Source organism: Henckelia pumila, chromosome 2, assembly GCF_033568475.1.
Source record: "Henckelia pumila isolate YLH828 chromosome 2, ASM3356847v2, whole genome shotgun sequence".
Classification (NCBI taxonomy): Eukaryota; Viridiplantae; Streptophyta; class Magnoliopsida; order Lamiales; family Gesneriaceae; genus Henckelia; species Henckelia pumila.
In genome coordinates, this window is record NC_133121.1 from 14,482,046 (window position 1) to 14,503,937 (window position 21,892).

The 21,892-nt window shown below is 36.0% G+C and overlaps 2 protein-coding genes across 3 annotated transcripts; both read left to right on the top strand.

Annotated features, from left to right (window-relative positions):
- The first annotated feature begins 889 nt into the window (after positions 1 to 889).
- On the top strand, positions 890 to 16,437 carry LOC140879375 (myosin-1-like). The gene is made up of 23 exons (XM_073283064.1): positions 890 to 1,939; positions 4,014 to 4,115; positions 4,195 to 4,338; positions 4,431 to 4,581; positions 4,676 to 4,703; positions 6,175 to 6,340; positions 6,516 to 6,579; positions 6,698 to 6,711; positions 6,797 to 6,881; positions 7,133 to 7,236; positions 7,332 to 7,470; positions 8,023 to 8,141; positions 8,227 to 8,379; positions 8,465 to 8,554; positions 10,011 to 10,088; positions 11,165 to 11,323; positions 11,712 to 11,918; positions 12,975 to 13,180; positions 13,273 to 13,408; positions 13,957 to 14,086; positions 14,196 to 14,342; positions 14,695 to 14,762; positions 15,492 to 16,437. The coding sequence occupies exons 1-23, from the start codon at positions 1,604 to 1,606 to the stop codon at positions 16,152 to 16,154; spliced, it is 3,489 nt and encodes a 1,162-aa protein (XP_073139165.1). The 5' UTR covers positions 890 to 1,603; the 3' UTR covers positions 16,155 to 16,437.
- Positions 16,438 to 16,560: 123 nt separating this feature from the next.
- Positions 16,561 to 20,985, top strand: LOC140880493 (FAD synthetase 1, chloroplastic-like). Of its 2 annotated transcripts, none has more exons than XM_073284990.1 (5): positions 16,561 to 17,294; positions 17,747 to 17,799; positions 19,348 to 19,488; positions 20,194 to 20,265; positions 20,355 to 20,985. In XM_073284990.1, exons 1-5 carry the CDS (start codon positions 16,915 to 16,917, stop codon positions 20,879 to 20,881), a joined length of 1,173 nt encoding a protein of 390 aa, XP_073141091.1. In that variant the 5' UTR covers positions 16,561 to 16,914; the 3' UTR covers positions 20,882 to 20,985. The 2 variants fall into 2 exon arrangements, with proteins under 2 accessions (XP_073141091.1, XP_073141090.1); XM_073284989.1 differs by having other exon boundaries at positions 19,348 to 19,483; positions 20,090 to 20,265.
- The last annotated feature ends 907 nt before the right edge of the window (positions 20,986 to 21,892 follow it).

Sequence of the window (21,892 nt, forward strand, 5' to 3'; positions counted from 1 at the left end):
CTCATGATATATGTGTATCGTTTTTATTTCGTTAAAGTTATACTAGTCGATATATATATTCACACTAACATTGGATTGACTCATGACACTAACACATATATATATCGTTTTTATTCCGTTAAAGTTACGTTCAATATAATATAAAGAAATTTATAACTCGTCAAAAAGATATATATTGTAAGTGGTAAAAATAAATGTATTCAAATATTTTAATATTTTATTATTAACAATAATTTATAAGTTGTAATATATAGAAGCGACTCTTAACACATCTTCTTGATTAATTGTTGTTTATCGATAATAACAGCTTGATTTTGAAATAGGATTTAATATATTATAAGTCGATTAGACATCTTCTAAGTTCTAAGCAAGCTGATTTTTTAATAGTATGAGAAAACTTGTATGGTTTTAGATCTTATAAAATACTATTAAAATAACATGAAACATTCTCTGACAACACAAACCTTTAATAATTTAATTATTAATAATAATAATTTAAATCTGAAGTTCTCCAAAGTTCATTTTCTCGAGATTTGATTTATAGCACCTTTTAAACTTACATATAAAGCTAACACTTGTATATATATGATATTAACCAATTTCCATATTAATTTCTTCGAGTAATCTCCAGATATAAGTTCGAATAGCAACAAAAATGAAATTTAACACACACTACCAAAATAATTATTAAAATATGGAAATGGAAAAGCTTTTTTGTGTTCAATAAAGTTTTCAATTTATTGTGCTTATTGAGAATTGTGGAACATATTTTTTCAACCACATATAATGTTATTTATTTATTTGTGTAAATTATGAAATTGTAATTATCAATAATATGAGTAGTAATAATAATATGAAAATGACGATAAATTTGTTTGGTACCCAAATTTTGGAGACGAAAATGGGAGAGAGGCAATAGCAACCACCCACAATGTTTGCCTTTGAAAGCGTCCATTAACGTCAACTCCCCAACAAATAAAGAAACAGAGGAAAAGCCTTTTGCTGCTTTCTCTTCTTCTTGGCCTTGGATTTTCTCGCTCCTCCTTTCTGTTTGCCTAGATTCTCTCTCCCATTATTTGTTGCCCATGATTTCGGCTTTCATTTTAATCTGTACTGTTACTTTGAAGAATTAGCTCTTTTCCCACAATGGGTTTAATTATTTTTTTCGAAAAGATCAAATCTTTGGCGAATTGGTCAATTGGGGTTGTGGGAATTGGTGAAAGTGTGCAGATGTGGTGCTTCTTTGGATAATGGTGAAGCTAGTGTGTTATGATTTGAGGTTTTTGGGTTTCAGTGGTTTCTTGTGTGTGTTTCTTTAGCTCGAGAATTTTCGTTATCTTCCCCAATATTTTCGAGGTTTAGGTTTTGGGTTTCAGATTTGGTGTTGGGATGGCTTCATAGTATGAGCTGCTAGTGAAGAGTTTCATTACTGTAGTTGGATTTTAGAATGGAGGTCCCCTCCATAACCATTCAGTTGGGCAGCTTGGAGTGCGGGACCGCAAAATTTGAACTTTGATTTACCGATTATCTTTGGATCCAGTTATAGCTCCGTGAGTGCGATTCATTAAGCTGGGGAAGGAAAAGGACCGTTCTTGAGTAAAAAATGTCGCATGAGAAAGTTAGGCGATCGCCTGCCTTTCAGGCAATTAAATCTTTGCCTGGAGATTTTAGGTACGAAGGTTCTCCGGGAAGTGGCAAGGTGATGGTACCTGGTATCGCATCAAAGATTGCTGAACTGTCGATTGACAGTAAGCAGGGCCATGGTAATGGCAGCGGGGAGGATTATGATGAATCACCCTATGGTAGTTTGGATGTGTCAACAAAAGATGGACCTTCGTCGGGTGATAGTTTTAAGGCTTCGCATATGCCCATCAGATCACCCAAGCAGTCGTATGTAGATTCTAGGTGGAATGACAGCACTCCATATGCATCAAAGAAGGTATACACTGGAGTTTTCACAGAATAGAAATGCACTTCTTTCGCTGCATATTATTTATTGTTTCTATTTTTTTAGTTGCATCTCCGCCTTTGCCTCTCAGGCTTTTATGGCTGAGGGGGGCAGGCAAGGAGATGCTATAGATTATAGGAACTCCCCTTCTTCTGATCGGATCTGATGAATCCCTATTTATATGACCATTCGTCTGAATTGAACCATGAATTAGGAAATTAGATAACAATCAGGAAGAACATCGTGTTGCAATGGAGTTGAGTAAAAGCTTTGTCTTTAAACTTTTTTCAAGTTCCTTAGAGCCAATGACTTGGTTTAGAGGGTGGTCTCAGATTCTAAGACATCCTTTGTTTATCGAGAATACAGAAGTTTTAATCGTGACTTCTATGCACGAAATTTCTAGTTAAGGACCTGGAATGTAGTTGTAAGATTACTAGCTTTGAAATTGCACCTTTATGAAATTGTATCTTTAGTTGTGGAAAAAATGAAAAACCATGTCACCTAGTTTCGAACTAGGATAAGCCCTCACCGACATGATTGGATCATTTAATTCTTTTTCCGATCCTTGAAGTATTTGACTGATAAGAATGACTATTGTGAACAATTTTTTTTTTTTTGCATCGTAGTCACCTTTCATACACTCTCGCACAGTTTGATTGGTGCTTTCTCTCAATATGCTATAATTTATACACCCATGTGTCTTTTCTCTTCTTATAAATCTACGTTGACACGCATGGAAAGTTATGTTTGTTTATGGAACCACCCAACATCATTCGGTGCATATACGGTTTTCCTCGAGATATTATCTTTTGATGTAAGATTTTCACTTCTGATTGATATAATTGCATTTTCGGATATTTTTCATGTTATGAATCTTTATTGGTTGACTCATACCCCCTTCATTCTAGCAGCTCAGGGTCGAATGTCGACATAAGTTAAGCTTCGGTTTATGGAAGGTTGCGCTAGCATTACATTTCGTGGTGACTTATAAACAGATTTCCATTATGTTAGAACCATAGACACGTGGACATTATTTAGATTGCAGATGGCTGAAACTGCAGGGTCGTTATATTACAAAAGTAACTGTTTGTCAAGTGTTCCGATAGACGGTTGTGTGTGTGTTTAAAAATATATTTTATGAGATTATTTCTATTTATTTGAGTGGAGCCTTAGCAGCATATTTTCAACAACAATAACAATGTGGTCCAACCTAGAATTTGGATGAGAGACCGATGGATTCTCCCATGAACTGCAATTGTGTTTTATATTGGGATGATAGAAAATTTTCTCCAAAATGTTTGCATTATAAACTCAAAAACTAGTAGTTAAATTTTAGTGGTAGAGAGAGAAGATAAAGAAGAAACTAAAAACACTTTGTTTGCTCAATTGGCTGCATACCTGCTTTCATGGAGATGAGAATAGTTTGGGTAACCCCAAGATCAACTCAGGATTTATTCGCCACAGACAGATCTTGGACATCTTCTTGGCAAGAGGGGGAGAATTTTTTGGACGGTCGTGGTTCATGGTATTTGTTGGTCGGTGTGGTTGGAGAGGCATAGAAGAATCTTCGAAAATCTTGAAGAGTCATTGGACGAGTGCTGGGAAAAGATCAAGATTCGAACTACTACTTAGATTGGATCACATACAGAGTTTAAGAGTGTTTCAATCTCAGATTTATCAATAGATTGGACTTTTGTTTACTCTTGATATGATTAGGGATTTGGTCTTTTCTTTTGTCGTACGCAGATCACTTGTCTGCCTCTTGTAATTAATAGCTATTACGTATGTAATATATTATCATTTCTTAAAAAAAGTTGGCTGCATACCTGCGTTATAAATTTTTGCACCCTGTAGATAAGAAGGTAGTTCTCGTCTGAGACCCTCGTGAATGCTGTAGGGTTGGAGACTGCTACCATGTGTATGAGATCATGTTAATTGATCGATGACTGACTTTGGGAGAATGTGTACTATTATGTTTTAGTTTGATAACCTTGGAAAGTCCTCTTTGATGATTAATCTCGTTATCATTGACCTTATAACCAAGTTATTAAGTTTGTATATTCAGAAGCTTCAGTCATGGTTTCAACTTCCTGATGGTAGTTGGGAGCTGGGGACAATCATTCAGAACTCTGGAAGCGAGTCATTGATATCATTGCCTCAGGGAAAAGTGAGTGGAACTTATTATATTTCAATTAAATTTTTGTATCAGTTAAATTTATCCCTCGTTAACTGGCATTTCTGCATAGGTGTTGAAAGTAAATTTGGAAGATTTGGTACCAGCAAATCCAGATATACTTGATGGTGTAGATGACCTGATGCAGCTAAGTTACTTAAATGAACCGTCGGTATTGTACAATCTGGAATATAGATATAACAGGGACATGATTTATGTAAGTGTACACGCTCATGTTCAAAATTTATCTTAAATTTCCTGTTGTACTAACCGTCAGATACTTTTTTTATATGCCTTTTTTCATATCAGACCAAAGCTGGCCCAGTTCTTGTCGCTATTAATCCCTTCAAGAAAGTATCATTGTATGGAAACGATTATATTGATGCATATAAGAGCAAATCTTTGGAGAGCCCACATGTTTATGCCATTACTGATACGGCTATGCGGGAAATGATCCGAGGTAATCCTTGTTGTGTGAACTATTATATTACTCTGAATAGCAACTAAGTATTGGCTGGAAATTACTTACTTGAGCAATTATTTTTCCCCTGCAGATGAAGTTAATCAATCTATCATTATAAGGTCAGCTACTCACCGATTGCTTTTCCTTCTTGCCATCTCTACCTTCTGGATTTGCTAAATAAGTTTTTTTTGTTGTATCATGACTCTGTAATGCTTCAATCCCCGAACATGGATTATAGTACAGTTACTTACGGATAAACTTTTTTAAGTGCTTTGGGTGATCCAAATTTTCAAATTATTTTAATGAAAAACTTCATTGCTGGAGGACTCGCGGTGGTTTATGCCAAACTCATGCCAATTTCTTAAATTTTATGTAACCTTTTTAAAGTATTGTTAAAACAATTCTGGGAACAGTATCTGATAACCAGAGAAGAAATGAGCCCGACATTATGAAATTGAATATAAGAAGTATCTGCAAGGTTTGAGATGCTTGATCATTGATTCATTGTAGCTGTCATATACATAGTTAGCATGCGTCCTCCTGATCGTAATTGAGTATCACATTACTGACTTCAACAGCCACATTTTACTTGAAAAGAACTTCATTTGAGTATTACATTATTGGACTGCAACAACCACATTTTACTTAAAAAAAACTTTCATTTGAGTTTGACCTTTAATCTTGGCTGATGGACAACATTTAAGACATGCACTTGATTCACACCTTCCAATTGACATGGCCTACTAGACCAAGTTAAGTTTGAAATCAACTGAAGAAACATGCTAGTGTGCTAGGTCCGGAAAATGTTCCATCTGTTTTTTTTTTTGTTAACTTGTTTGTTTTGTTTAAAGTAATTTAATGACAAGATGCAGATTTGGTGTAAGGTTTAGGCTTCCAGAACCAAAGCAATCCTTCTTAGTTTCTTGTTTTGGCATTTTTTGTTAGAGGTGGTGATCACTCCTACAAAACTTTTGAGCTATCACTTTTACTTTATAGTTTACAGGATTAAATAAAACATCCTCCACTCCCAGTAAAATAGGCATTTTCTCTTGTGCTTCACAGTTCTTTTTGATGGTCTTCTTTGAGCATCGACATAATTCTTTATCTTAGGTGAGGGTTCTTTGGACAAGCTAGATTTTCTGTGACTCGGCTGCCATTTATTGTGTACTAAGAAAATATCTTGAGACAACTCTTCTGCATGCAACTCGTGCTAATATTTTTTATTAGCAGTTTAGCAAAGGTTGCTTAAATGGCAAAACACTATTCTTTAAGTTAGAACTGAGAAGTCGAATTCAAGCAATTCATGGCCTGAATATTGCAATGCATGGGTCTCAGAATAAATAGCTATCGCTGGATATACTGTATTTCTTTCTTTTCATTTCTGCTTACCAAGTCAATTTAACTATTTCATTATGAAGATGCGACTTCTTTGTTTGCATTTGTGATTCTGTTGGGAATGGTGCTGTTATCCCGGAAATATGTTGATGCTAAGTCTTTTAATCTTTTCCTTGGGATTTAATTTCTGCGCAACTGATATATTTATTATTTTGATCCACACAATAATGTGTGATTCTGGTCGCTCTTATCCAGCGGTGAAAGTGGAGCTGGGAAAACTGAGACTGCAAAAATAGCAATGCAGTATTTGGCCACTCTGGGAGGTGGTAGTGGTATTGAGTATGAGATACTGAAGACTAACCCAATTTTGGAAGCCTTTGGTAATGCCAAAACGTTAAGGAATGACAATTCAAGTCGATTTGTGAGTTACTTGAACTATATCCTTTTTATCTACATAGCTGACGAGCACAAAACATCTTTACGTTGACAGTTGACATACACGAAACTTCTGCACTCATGTTATGGAAATGAGTCAAATGACTTCCTATTTTTTTCTGGTTTGTGAACTTTAAGTAACTATTATTTCCTGTCCGCAGGGAAAACTGATTGAAATTCACTTCAGTGAAACTGGAAAGATATCGGGTGCCAGGATTCAAACTTGTAAGATCACGTTCATCATAAGAATCCAAATTATTTTGTACCCTTGTGCAATTACAAATACCGATCTAATTCATTTTATTTTTGTTTCATGGTCGAATTCATTTGTTGTCCCCCGTAGTTTTACTTGAGAAGGTAATTTTTCAAATATACTAGTGGTTTGATTTAAATAATTGGGTTTTTGGATAAAAAGACTCAGACTGGCTGTTTTAACGAGCAGTCCAGAGTTGTTCAATGTACAGAAGGAGAAAGGTCATATCACATCTTTTATCAGCTATGTGCTGGGGCTTCACATATCCTGAGAGGTAGAGCATTGTTTTCAATTCATATGTGTTGTGTTGATAAGAATTAACAGTCTCGCAAACTGAATATATGATCGAATGGAGTAAGGGTATAGTCTTGATGTCCTGAATTTTACATGGGTTTGGGCTGGTTGCACTTTCACTACTGTCAGATTAGATACTGATTTATTTTCTGGTACTCCTTTCACATCTCACACCTCTCTCTTGAGAAAATATTGATTGAGCTTTTTCTGTCTTAATGTCTTATCATGCAGAAAAATTAAAATTGAAGAATGTGGACGAGTTCAGGTATTTAAGGCAAAGCAATTGCTTTACAATTCCTGGAATCGATGATGCAGAACAGTTTCAAGTTGTAATGGTAACTACCAACTTGGACAAAATCTAATCATCTCAAGCTCTGATACTCATAGCTTATGCTAAAAAACTTATGAAACAATATCCCTCCTTGCCCAGGATGCTCTGGATATAGTTCATGTTAAAAAAGAAGACCAAGATAGCGTATTTGCAATGCTATCCGCAGTTCTATGGCTGGGGGAGATCTCCTTCACAGACATTGATAGTGATCACCATGTTGAACCAGTGGTGGATGAAGGTGATGAATTTTCAGAATTCACTTTGAAATGATTCTGCATGAATGCATGGTAAAGTAAATCAAGCTTCATGTGATTAGCTTGCCAAACCAATCCTACATTAAAGAGAGTTACGATTTCAGACTTGTAAATTTCATATATGAATGAGGTGCATCTAGTGTAATGATGTCGGAATTCAATAAGCCTCAAGAGTACTTCCATATCTAAATTCGCTGTCATGAGACATTTACATTTCTGGCATTTCTGATTATTGTACACGTGAACTAGGCAAGATAACAAAAAATTGCTGTATTAAATTTGCGTTCATTTAATACCCCCTCTTTGAAGAATTGGTTTCTTGTTTGAACTTATTCTGTTTCTCTGGACCTTTTTTGTTTGCTTGTCCTTTATCAAAATCTTTTGAGATATTTGAAAAACAGAATTGTCATTTCATTGCCTCGAGTTTTATATTCTCTACTGTGCACCAGTTTTATAAAAAACATGTAATACGAAAGACTATTCATAACTCCCGCGAGTTGCATGAATTTTCTCAATGCTGTTTGTGCAATTTTCAGGTCTAATTAATGTTGCAACGTTGATTAAATGTGATGTTGAGGAGCTAAAGCTAGCATTATCAACTCGAAAAATGAGAGTTGGAAATGATACAATTGTTCAAAAACTTACCCTGGCTCAGGTTAGTTACATAAGAGTGCCAAAGATATTGATGACTTGTCATGTCTGCACTTAATTTATGGTACATTGTTAATTGAATTTTTCAGGCAGTTGATACAAGAGATGCACTGGCTAAATCAATATATTCTTGTTTGTTTGATTGGCTGGTTGAACAAATCAATAAATCTCTAGCAGTAGGTAAAAGGCGCACAGGAAGGTCCATCAGTATTCTGGATATTTATGGTTTTGAATCATTTGAGGTGTGTGCCTTTCCTGGTTCTTCAATTACTTTTTTTGTTATTTGTCTTTTTCTTTTATGACTGCATTTACTATTTTGTTCTTTAGAGGAATAGCTTTGAGCAGTTCTGCATTAATTATGCCAATGAAAGGTTACAACAACACTTCAACCGCCACCTGTTCAAATTGGAGCAAGAGGTGAACAATTTATCTTTTTCTTCAAATGTCTTTCCGGTGCTCGTAAATTATATATTTGTGTCAGGTTTAATGATCCTAATTAAAATGAGAACTGTGGCTTATTTATGTAGCTCCCCCATTCATGTCAATCTTCACTTTTTTATAATATATAATTGGGTTATTGTTTTTTCGAAAATACATTGACGGTTCCTGGTTCCTCTATTTTAAATGAATCATAGGCTAAAAAATATTAATGTATGAAGCTACCTGAAGCTTTGTTAAGTAATCATGATTACTGTCTTACTATAGAAGGAAAAGGAAGTTTGAATCAGTACTTATTTCATGTGTTGACAAATTTACTGAAACCTGTTATGGAGATGCTTGGAAAAATGGATCAGTGAAGTATGAGTTGCTAGCCGTGCTACATGGTCGGTTTGATGTCAGTCACAGCCTCACAGGATGTGCATAATCCTGTCTAATCGCCTCTGAAAATGTGTCAATCACTAATATGTGAACAGTTAGCAATATATTCTTTTGCATGTGGTATAGTCGAATTTTTTTGATCTTTTAGTCATGTCGTTTGAAAATGTTCATCAACTCGAAGTTGCACTTTGGAAAAGTCCTTATGGTTTTCTATGGTTAGAGTTAGAGTCAGTTTGCAAAGGGGGAACTGTTACTTTGTTCCACTCGATTTCATGGACATTTTGCTTCGATTAATCATTTTATCGAAAATAGGGTAATTTTGGCAGCTGTCTCACACTTCTTTTTCATGTTTGAAGATGGCCAATATAAGTTTAAAATTCCTGCTAAAAATGACGGCTTTGGAGTTAAGTTCCATGTAAACACTAGGGTTACTATGCTTTACTTGTTACAATAAAAAAAAAATCCTTGAATGAGTTATATGAATTGACTTCAATTAAGATGGTGCATTTTTTATTTTCAATTTTGTTTCGAGCATAGAATCACCTCAACCATACATTAAGGTTGCGTTTAGATGGAAAGATTTTCATGGATTTCAAATGTATTCAAATGTATTTTTGTTGTTTAGAGAAGCGAGACTATAAACTTCAAATCCACCATTTCATATTTATATAGTATTACATGTTAATTAAGAGGATTTCAAGTTTACCTGATAATGGTGTCATTTGAAATTCATTCTTATAAATGTAAATATATGGATTTAAGATTTGACGTATTGTTTCATTGGAAAGAATAAAACTACAATCAAAACCCATGGTTTTGAAATCGTTCCATACATGCGCAACCTAGTGGTATGAATCTCATCAATTTGTCTGATATTTAGGACAGGGAGACGATCATGTTTATTAATTGAATTTGTACTCGAGCTTTTTTGGACCAAATTATTATATAACTAAAGGAAAAAAATTTGGTCCACGAAACAGATTCCAGGGAAATGGATGAAATTGAACCGCTAATGCTTTTTCAATATTTTGAAGTTTAAAAAATTCTTCTCCAGGAATACATTCAAGACGGCATTGACTGGGCGAAAGTTGATTTTGATGACAATCAAGATTGTCTTAATCTTTTTGAGAAGGTATGAAAGCCGACTTCCAGACATTTTAGACAACTAATTGTCGCATCTGATGCTTGCTATTTAAACTGCTTAACCTTTTAGCTTTAAATCTATTTTACATGACCTTACTGAGGATAATTGCAATGTGCTGTGTGCAATAGGTTTTTCTTTATCATCCATTTTACGTTGATGTATGGTGAATACTTTTTTTTGATAGGAAACATATGGTGAATACTGAAGGCATGTCCGACGCATGTTAATTGTTAAATAACTTAAAAATTGGCTAGGGGCATAATATATGCCACCCCTGAGAATTTCCTTTTGGACCAAAATTATGGTTTGTCCCCTAATTTCAGTGTTGTAAATGGCGGAAGGCGAATCGGTCAGTGACCTCCTAGGCGTTGAATATTTTTTTACTATTTTTTATGCATAACTATATATAATCCCTAGGCGGTTGAATATTTTTATGCATAGCTATATATAATCATGCAATTTATGCATAAATTTAACGTGGGTGATTGAGTTGGATATTATGTTTTGGTTATAAAGTGTTAATGTATTAATAATTAGAATTTTTAAAATTCTGTTGGCTTTTGACCTCCTCACCGCCCGCCTGCCTCGCACACCTCGGCTCACCTTTGACCGCCTACAAAACCACCAAAGGCAAAGGCGGGGCGGTTGATGGCCGCCTCCTGCCTAGGCGGCCGCCTCGACTGCCATTTCGAACACTGCCTAATTTTAATATTTAATACACGGTCTTTACAAGATCATTTAGTCAGTGAGACAACATAGCTCCATATAGACATTCTTTGGAGCTAAATCAGGAGAATGAAATTAAACCAAGGCAAGCACTGGGCAACAAAACGTTTGATGTTGATGAGGGAAAGATATGCTGAGGCATCATAGATGCTACCCTGTGGAATCTCTAATTGGACAAATATTGTGGTGTCTCCCTTAATTTTAATATTGTATACTTGCCATTCACAACTCACAAGGTCTTAACTCCTAAGTGATAATTCTATTTTTTTAAAAATTCTTTAATTTACGGTGACAAATAAACTGAACGCAATTGACCTATTAATTATTGTCTTGTGCAGAAACCTTTAGGGTTGCAATCCTTGCTAGATGAGGAGTCAACCTTTCCAAACGGCACAGATTTGACCTTTGCCAATAAGCTCAAGCAGCATCTGAATTCTAACCCTTGTTTTAGAGGAGAAAGAGGCAAAGCTTTTACTGTATGCCATTATGCAGGGGAGGTATTCACTTTATTACTGAAAATCTTTATTCTTTACAGATAATTAACTGCTGTTCCATTACCATCCCTTTCCCTTCGTCAATTAACTCACATTCTCACACAGAAAGCTAAAAGAAGTAAATGCAGAATAAAATTTTGGTTGCTATCTTTCAAAATCTTAGTTGCTGGGGCCGGTCGCAGGCCAGTTCTGTTATTTAAATTCTTCGCTTTACCCTGACTGCATAAATGTTGACATTGTGCTTACGGGCTATATTTTTATTGATGTTTGTACGTGCTACAAACAAGTACAGAAAATGTTTTAACGACCATGACAATAATTTCTAGAACTTTTATGCCTAATAATTTTCTCTTGATCTGTGAGACTTCGCTGTCTTCTTTGCTCATTTCAGGTTACTTACAATACGACTGGGTTTCTCGAGAAGAATCGGGATTTACTATATTTAGATTCCATCCAACTTTTATCTTCCTGTGCATGCAACCTTCCTCAGGCTTTTGCATCCAGTATGCTTTCTCAATCTGAGAAGCCTGTTGTAGGTGCACTACATAAATCTGGTGGAGCAGATTCACAAAAACTAAGTGTGATGACAAAGTTTAAGGTAACAATCACGTCTCCTTCTTAAAGGATTATGGAGATTAAATTTATGTGCAAGTCTGGTGATCATGCTTGGGGGGTGGGATAAGCTAAATAGCAAATTGAAGATGTAGGCTCTGTACAAACAGATGAAACAGTATTTCGTAGCCATTGGTTGGTGTCTACTGTATTACGCCAGCATATATTTCTCCTTTTAAAGTGCTGTCAGAATTATGATGATATCATATAGTATGAAGTTCCTGATTCATGAAGTTGACAAAAAGTATATTCTCTTCATTTTGAACTAGAAGTCTCGTCATAGCATGCCATGTTTTCAGATCATAGTTTCCTTTTATTTGTATATGTGATGGTAAGAATCAATTAACTGCATTATGTTGTCTCGTGGTTCTCTATGGGGTTTTATTGATCAAAACCTGTTGTCTTTCTTCCATATGAGTTATGACTCGCCATGATTAGTTGGATGACTAGTGACAACATGAGTTAGCGGGTGTTAAGGACCATATTCTAGCTATGGTCTGACCAGAACTTACAAGTGCGGTAGGTTCCGGGATCGATACTGCTAAGGATGATCCTTGTGGGGGCATGCTCATGATACATGTTCGGCTACACATGTTAGGTTTGCATGCCAAGAAATGTGATCGAATAAGGATCAATGCTGAAACATTTTTTTTTGGATAAGAAACGAGATCATATTATATATATATAAAGAGGATCAATGTTGTTGAAACTTGTTAAAATCTGGTATCAATTTGCTCTTTTGTTTGATTACATTCAATTATTCAAATTGCTTGCCATTTGAGCTTAGTAAGTATGCACTTGGCAGGGTACGGTATCTATACTTTTCTTCGTTGGAGTGTGGGAGTATGGGGGTTGGATGTTAAAGGTCGAGGTTTATGAATAATAGTTATGCTTGAGGCAATACTTTTACTTTTCTTCGTTGGAGTGTGGGAGTATGGGGGTTGGATGTTAAAGGCCGAGGTTTATGAATAATAGTTATGCTTGAGGCAATATTTTTATCATGTGGATGACGGTGATAGTGGTGTTTTCTTTCTATCTTCAGGGCCAATTGTTCCAATTAATGTTACGGCTTGAGAGCACAACACCTCATTTTATACGTTGTATAAAGCCCAACAACTTTCAATCTCCTGGTAGCTATAATCAGGGTTTGGTCCTACAACAGCTTCGTTGTTGTGGAGTTCTAGAGGTTGTAAGAATATCAAGATCTGGTTTTCCTACGAGAATGACTCATCAAAAATTTGCCAGAAGGTAAAGAAAATGAAATTAGCCATCATTACTTATTTGACTTCATAGATTCTCTATTTCTATTCCACTTATGTTCTGCCTTCCACCTTTGTCAGGTATGGTTTTCTTCTATTAGACCATGTTGCATCACAAGATCCACTAAGTGTTTCTGTAGCAATTCTTCAGCAGTTTAATATTTTACCTGAGATGTATCAAGTTGGCTACACAAAGTTGTTTTTCCGAACTGGTCAGGTTAGTACCTCACTCACTCTGTTTATATATATATCCTTTGCTCTTGGGGACGTGCTCTTTATTTGTGGAAACAATGTCAAAACATTCTGGTAATTAATGTAGAAATAAATAGACCCGAACAGTTTTCTGTGTGTGTATGCTTTTATGTGATTTTCCTTTCTGGAGTGCTGGCTTAGTTTCTTTAATCAACTCCCAAAAGTTTGAAATTTATAGAATCATAGTTGGCAATGCCGAAAGATGTATAGGTTGGTCTTTCTTTTCTTTCTTTTTTTTTGTCTTCATATGAATATATGCAGGTGGAGGATTATTAGGTATTGAATCTTCACCTCTCCCACTGTGGAATAGGGGATGCCACTTGACCATGATGTCATTGACACAATTTTGAGCACTTTATCAAAGATGTGTCCTTTTATCTTGTTGCTAGAATAACGCAAATTCAGACAAGATCCAGGAAATACTGAATCCAAATAGTTTATCTGGGATATTTGCACCATCTTGACATTGTCCTTTATGAACATTATTTTGCGATTTAATGTGAGTTGTTTCAGATTGGAGTACTTGAGGATACAAGGAACCATACTCTCCATGGTATCTTGCGCGTTCAAAGCTGTTTCAGAGGTTATCAAGCTCGTTGCCATTTAAAGGAGCTTAAGAGAGGGATTGCCTCACTCCAGTCATGTATGCCTATATATGGAGAAACTGATTATCATAATATTTACCATTTTTATCATCTCAGATAATATTTGCCATTTATCATCTCAATAAGCCATGGACCCTTTCTATACAGTTGTTCGTGGCGAAAAATCTAGAAAAGAGTTTGGAGTCTTATTAAACAGACACAGAGCTGCTATATCCATCCAGAAGAGAATAAGAGCAAGGATTTACAGAAAGAGGTTCAACATTTTGAAGGAGGCATCCATTTCAATACAATCAGGTAACGATAATCTGTATTTACTTGGTGACCGATGACTCCACTACCCCATTTAAGTTCATGCGATGTAACTGTTGCTTATTCTGGAATCTGAATGACTGCCGGTTAGTCTGTGGGCTGTTTTATTTTTGGCTCAAATTTAATTCAAGCAGACAAGCTTTTTCCACTATTTCACATGCTGGTGAAAAGTTTTCGACATTATTTTTGAAGCCAACATGACTGAATTTTTAAAGATAATGACTCCCTGTCTTGTTGAATCCTAGACACTATCAGGACAAATCCTGATCCTCATGACTCATTTCTCTAAGAAGATTGTACTGATACAATTTTTTTCCCCTTATTTTTTCATTTCAAGTAATTCGTGGCTGGTTGGTGAGAAGATGCTCAGGAGATATAAGCTTGTTGCAGTTTGGAGGAAGAAAGGTACACTTGACTCTATTTTGGTTTTCCTAATGAAAAACCATGTTGTCAGCAAGGGAGTCACTGATGACTCAGTTTCTCTGCTGTTACTTTTTTGAAGGAAAATGGGATCCTTAAATCACATGCACTCATATCATTGCAAGTACTTCAAATTTCAAGATCCATTCCAAAGCAGTTAAAAATATAGACTTTTTTCGGTGTCTGTAAATGTACTAGAGTCCGAACACAAATGTTAACACCCTTATCCTAGCTCTTGATTCGATTTTTGCACAAAGAATACCACTGTTATCATGAGGGTGGAGCCTTTACCTTAAATGAATCTGTTTCATGACCATTTTCTCTGAACTTCTGTATTAAAAATGTAAGTCATTCACTTCCAGCTGTGCCATTCAATTCCCTCTCTAGTGTTTATGATTTATCTGCATTGTTTACATGTTTGTTTCTGGATTGAACTCTTAACTTTAACAGTCCGGGATTTTCGTCAAATATGGAGTCCGATATGTTTGTCTTGATGTATATTTGCGATTGTTGCTATTTGAATTCTTCAGTGAGATCAGAAATGAAAAAAGTATCATGGCTGGAGCATGGAAGATATGTTGATAGTTAAAATTGTTTTGACCAAATGGGGAAATGTGTTATTCCACATTTGTTCATTCATTTCCATATTTCTTTTTTATATGAGTTGTACATTTTGGAGTTATTTATCATCAACATTATTATGTTGCAAACCAGGGCAATGAGCCGGAAGAGGTACTGGTGAAGTCATCTTTCCTGGCTGAAATGCAGCGTCGTGTCCTTAGGGCTGAAGCTTCTCTGAGAGTAAAAGAAGAGGAGAATGATATCCTTCACCAAAGGCTTCAACAATACGAGAATAGATGGTCTGAATATGAGCTAAAAATGAGGTCCATGGAAGAAGTGTGGCAGAAACAGATGAGATCACTACAGTCTAGCCTTTCAATTGCAAAGAAGAGCCTGGCTTTTGATGATTCCCGCAGAAACTCGGATGCATCGGTGAATGGAAACGATGAGAGAGAATCTAGCTGGGAGAGTGGTAGCAACTTTAGGAATCATGATATCAATGGCGCAAGATCATTAGGTGCTGGTTTAAGTGTTATCAATCGGCTTGCCGAGGAGTTTGAGCAGAGGAGTCACGTGTTTGGAGATGATTCCAAGTTCTTGGTGGAAGTAAAATCAGGGCAGGTTGACGCGAGTTTGGATCCAGATCGCGAGCTCCGAAGATTAAAACAGATGTTCGAAGCTTGGAAGAAAGATTATGGGGCCAGACTGAGGGAAACAAAGGTGATTCTCCACAAGCTCGGAAATGAGGAAGGGTCATCAGGCGAAAAGGCGAAGAAGAACTGGTGGGGGAGGAGGAACAGCACAAGGATAATTTGAGTTGCATTGCGTTGAAGCTAATATTCTTTTATGCTAGGTACCGTACATTAGATTTCAGCTGACGTCATCTGACGCAATATCATGCATAGCTGATGATATTTGTTCCACTCTTGTAGGAAGATCTGTGGAATGTGGTAGCTAAGCTTTGAGTATGTATATGTATGTGCTTTTTTGGCCCTTTTTTGTTTTCTTGAGAAATGGTATTGTAACGTTTCTCTCTGAAAAGGCCAGCATTGGGTTAACTAACTCATTTAATTATCATATAGAATTATCTGGTACATCATGTTGGCACCAATTATTATACTAGTAAAAACCAATTAGCAAAGAAAAAAATGCGTGATTAATTTGAGTAATAATATAAATAAGACAACTTTGTCTGCATCTTACATTTGTATCCTACCAAGGATATTATCGGTTGATTTCATCCTAGAACACAAAAATTCGTGAATCACCATCAAAACACGGAGTCTCCCATATATTTTTGCACCATTAATATATTATATAGATGAAATGCGAATTTTGAACTGTCCAGCCAGACGATCGGGTCCCCTGCTGCTCCAAACTATTTGGGTTCAGCTTACTGTCTAATTGTTGATGCCCACACATATATAAGCTCTGCCACCTTCCTTCCTTGTTCTTGGGGCTATTTGTTCTTCTCCCACCTGCAAGCAATTGTCCATGATTACAGTGAAAACAAATTAGCCATTAATTATCCAAGAAAAAGGGGAGAAAGGATAAAGGAGGCGCAAGAAATAGAGTGATGTTAAGTGGGTCTCGTATTTCACAGCAGTTTCGAGACCACCATTCTCTGCAATTAGGGTTCTGTGGTTTCAATTCCAATTGGAGCAATTGCTGTCGTTACCGCAGCTTCAAACCATCCCACCTATCTTCTTCTTTCGTTCTTTCGTTTCCCTTTTCGTTCGGTCGAAATATTGTTCAATTCCCATTTCGTTCCTCCAAGAGATTCTTCCGATTCAAATTATTGCCCGCCACTCATTCCTATTCTTCTTCTGCTTCTCTCCATCCTTCTGTTAGCAATACTAATAATGACGACGACCCGGCTCGTGTTTCTGTCGTTAATAACGAAAGTTGTGTTCGGAGTGCAATACATGCTCCTCCCCTCCTTTCTGGTTGCTTGAGGTAATTTTCCCCGTTGGTTTGGTTTCTTAATTTGGTGAATTTTTTCCGGTTGGCATATTTTGGACAAGTTACTGTTTGTTTGTTTTCAAGATTGGATTTTATTGTGAAAACTTGTTATGCGTGTTTTCGCTCAGTGGGATCAATTTGTTTGCTCGTTTCATTTCATAGTCTAGTGAACGATGCGGTATTCAGTTTTGGCAATGGGGGTGATTGGTATTTTTGTTGGGCTGCATTTTCTTCATATTGCTGCAATTTTATGTTTTAGCAGCATTCTCCTCGATTTTTTTTTCCCTTTTTGCATGGTTTCTGCAGTCAATGAATCCCTGTATATTGTACATTATTGACCACAATTAAATGAGGTCCAGAATGCTGCCTCCTATTCTTAATCTTGAGGAGTTTTTTATTCTCAAATATTCATGATTCTTATTACCACAATATGTTGCTTTTAACAGCCCAGCTGGAGATGTTCCAGATCCTCCATCTGCAAGGTTATCACCTGTGGCAGGTTGCTTCTTTGAGTATTGTTGTTTTATCAGTTTGCTGGAAACGATAGCCAGAAAATAACACTCTTTAAGTTCACAAGAATACAATCAATAGATATTTAATATTCAGTATTGTGGCTGCAGCAACTAATGCTTTAAGATTATAATGCCTCGTGTAAAGTGTGGTTTGACTTGTGATTTCACTCCGAACGTTTAAATATTTCAAGGATTTGTTTTGTCCAGTCGCAGAAGCATCAAAGTTAAATTTGGACAGCAGTCTACTAATTTTTGCTTTGTGCAAATATATCTTGAACCATTCGTGATATTTAGCCTACCGTTTGTACTGTTATTGCCTTAAAATATCTGAAGGTCAAATATTGTGTCACTGGCAGTGTTCTAAATGGCGGTCGCGGCCCCGCCTTAGTCTAAGGCGGTTTCTGTAGGCGGTCCGAGGCCATCCGGCGGCGGAGCCGGGCAAGCAGGCGGTCAAGGCGGCAGAGGCGGGCTAGAAGGCGGCCGAGGCGGTCAATGATTTTAAAATTCCAGTCAACTATCAAAGTCAAATAATTTTAAAAACCAGTCAAAGTCATTTAATTTTAAAAACCTTAGATATAATAAAAATACCCCTCACTCTCTTTTATATTTACTTTTGGTTTCAAATGTCCTCCACCATTAGCCACCATCTGCCTCAAACCGCCTCCATCCGCCCTCCGCCGCTGTCAACATCTGCCACCACCTTAATTATCTTGTCAGTTTGCATTTATATATTTATTTGCACTTTTTCTAGATTATATATATTGTATGAAGCTTCTTTAGGCATAAACATTATTTAATTACATATATTACACAAATTTTTTTGACTATTTGTAATTATATTGCATGATTATACATAATTGCCTATTAAAAATTGCTAAAAAATTCAACCTAGGCGGCCAAGGCGGTAGGCGGTCACTGACCGCCCCGCCACCGCCTCCCGCCATTTACAACATTGGTCACTAGTAAACTGAGCACTCACAAATTTTGATGACTTTAAGATATATACATCTATTTTTTCATCACTGTGGTGTTTCTTTAGTGTGGTTCAAGCTTTTCTCTTCGTTGTCAAAATTTATCATTATTCCTCAATATTTCTTTTCTCTTTCTTTCTTATATATATACATATATGAACTGAATAAGAGTCTTGACAGAGTCCATAATAAGTTGGCTTTCATTTTATGTGCTGCTTAATTAATATTATGGAAACTTTTTTTTACTTTCTACGTATTTGTAATTAATCTTATCCTGTAATTTTATGCTGTACACTTCTATTTCCTTCTATTTCTCTTGATGGGTGATGACCGTTCGTTAAAACAACAAAATCGATCATTCATTAAAAATTTGCAAGGGATTTGACTAGAAAACGAAAATTTTAATGAATATTGCAGCTCTAGTTATACTTGTGCTGTGCTTACCATAACCTGACGTACTTTGTTCCAGAAATATCGTTCTTTTTCCTAAAAAAATTCTTGGATGTTTTATTATTACGAATTAATGTGATACCGATGGATTGATCATTGTTTGGTCTCAAATAGGAGGGATAGTAGCTTTGGGAAAGTTTGATGCCCTTCACATCGGTCATCGAGAACTTGCCATCCAAGCTGCGGAGATAGGAGTTCCATTTCTCTTGTCCTTCGTTGGAATGGCTGAGATACTTGGTTGGGAACCTAGGTATGGTATGCCCTCTGTCTTCTCAACTTTGTTGTCCCTGCATATACTTATGGAAGAACGAATTATTTTGTCAAATTTAATTTCAGATTAATGCCTAAAGAAATGTCTTTTGTGAATAAGTAAGATGAAGGCCTCATTAATAACCCAGACTTCAAACTACTTGTCTCCAATATTACTGGTGCAGTGATTCATATTCTGAAATTTGGTATTTTATAGCCACATACATTGAGCAGTTTGTTTGATATACTTGCATGAAGACAGTAATAAATTGTTCATACTCTTTTTATACAAATTAAGGACATATGTAAATCTTGTTAGACTACTGGTTTTGCATGACTGTGAAATCTTTCATGCCACTGCGCTAGCTGCTTTTGCTAATTTGAGATTATGCGAAGTCGAGGATTAGCAGTCTATCCATTAGTTACCTTGAAGCCTGCGTTTTTAAAAATATTAGAGTCAGATGAGTGCTATTTTTAGATTTTTGTTTCAGGCTTGTGTATCAAAACTAATCCAATTTTCTAGTAACTTAACAATAAATAATTCACCTGCTGCGGTGGCATAAATTGATTGGACGTTTATTCGTGACCGTTGTGAGTTTTTTAACAGAGCTCCTATAGTTGCCAAATGTGATCGAAAGCGAATTCTTTCCTCTTGGGGTCACCTCTGCCATAATGTCATCCCTAAGGAGTTCCAAATTGAATTTTCTACAGTTAGATATCTCACTCCACGACAATTTGTTGAGAAGTTATCTGAGGAGCTTGGAGTCCGAGGTGTTGTTGCTGGTATAGGATCCCTCTGTTGATGTTCCAGATTTATTCATTTTATTTTGGTCCAAAAACAAATACGTTAAGCATGGTTGTTAGTGTGGCAGGTCAAAACTACCGGTTTGGATACAAAGCCGCTGGTGATGCATCAGACCTGGTGCATCTGTGTGCCGAGTTTGGCATGAGTGCTTGTATAATAGATTCTGTCATGGACAAGAACCAAGACTCTGAAGACATAAACTGTACCAACTCGAAGGAGAAAGGCCAAGTCTCATCCACTCGGGTTTGTCATGCTCTTGCGAAAGGGGACATGAAATATGCGTCAGAGCTGTTGGGACGCCGTCATCGTCTTATGCTGGGGGTCGAAAACAAGGAAAGGTTTTTTAGTGGTGGAAAGAGGTTATCAGCTCCTAGATCTTGTTTGTTGAATCTTCCTCCCTGTGAAGGTGTATACGAGGATTGTTGCCTGGTGATTGGCGAGGAGAATGTGGTGGTACCCTGCAGAGTCATTATTGATACCACAGATATTCACGTGGAATCAGATGAATTAGCCTTAGCCCCTCACTCACATGTTACCGCCCAAAATATGGAATTATTGGGTATAGAATTCGGAGATTCGTCGGTTTTAAGCTAAGATATACACATGTTTATATGGTGTTTTGGTAGTAATAATACTCTAATTTCTTTAGGATCGATTCATTTGATGCACTATGAATACATACATGCATGCTATTTGTATACTGATTTATATTTGCTGATACAATCTCTATTACCACCAGGGACGGAGCCACCCAAAGGCTGGGGTGGGCTCCAGCCCTGGATTAAAAAAAACTTTGGTCGTTAGTATAATATCTATTTAAATTATAGCATGGATTAAATTTTTTACATAGCCCAATTAGGAGTTGGTCCACTCCATTAGTAAGCCAACGATTATTGTATTGAGCAGACGGTGGAAATTCTTTTCAATTCCATTACTTTTCTCAATTCGTTCCTTGCTTTTCAATCGGCACGAAGTCATATGGTGATTTTCCGTCCTCTTTAAATCTATCATTAAATTCTTCCTTTTATTGTGTTCAATTATCATTTTTTATTTTTGGATAGCCTGGATTTTATAAAGAATATTGTAAAATTATTATTTAAATAAGATATTATTATAAAAATATTAATAAGCATTATTATTAGAAATCTGATTTAAAAATAAAACTAACGGAAATTATAAATAGTCAAATTTAAATATGGTGAATTTCAAAAAAAAAAAAAAATTGTCAATGAGAAAGTTTATTGTTTAGGTTTTTTTGTTTGGAAGATTCAATTTTCTATTTATGGTGATATTTTTGTTCATTAGCATCGAAAGTAGTATTTTATCATGAGTAACTCAATTAAAATATTCGTTTCACAAAATTTTACCCGTGAGACTGTTTTACAGGAAATTTTATATTCTTTGGGTTATCATCAATTTATATATTGTATATTTGTTTTATCTCATTACTTGTATTTTTCGAGAAAATGCTTCCTAGGAATTTTCTCTTTTTTTTTCATTTTTTTTCTTTTCATTGTGCTTTTTGGGACTTAATTGTTTCAGTTAAATGTATATAACAAGTTAGTTTTCTAACAAGTAAACTATATATTCATTAATAAGTTAATT

Coding starts and splice junctions, on each gene's coding strand:
- LOC140880493 (XM_073284989.1), top strand. CDS start 16,915: ATGTTAAGTGGGTCTCGTATTTCACAGCAGTTTCGAGACCACCATTCT. Junction 19,484..20,089: donor ATACTTGGTTGGGAACCTAG/GTATGGTATGCC, acceptor GTTTTTTAACAG/AGCTCCTATAGTTGCCAAAT. Junction 20,266..20,354: donor AGTCCGAGGTGTTGTTGCTG/GTATAGGATCCC, acceptor TTAGTGTGGCAG/GTCAAAACTACCGGTTTGGA.
- LOC140879375 (XM_073283064.1), top strand. CDS start 1,604: ATGTCGCATGAGAAAGTTAGGCGATCGCCTGCCTTTCAGGCAATTAAA. Junction 7,471..8,022: donor TGAACCAGTGGTGGATGAAG/GTGATGAATTTT, acceptor TGCAATTTTCAG/GTCTAATTAATGTTGCAACG. Junction 8,380..8,464: donor ATGGTTTTGAATCATTTGAG/GTGTGTGCCTTT, acceptor TTTGTTCTTTAG/AGGAATAGCTTTGAGCAGTT.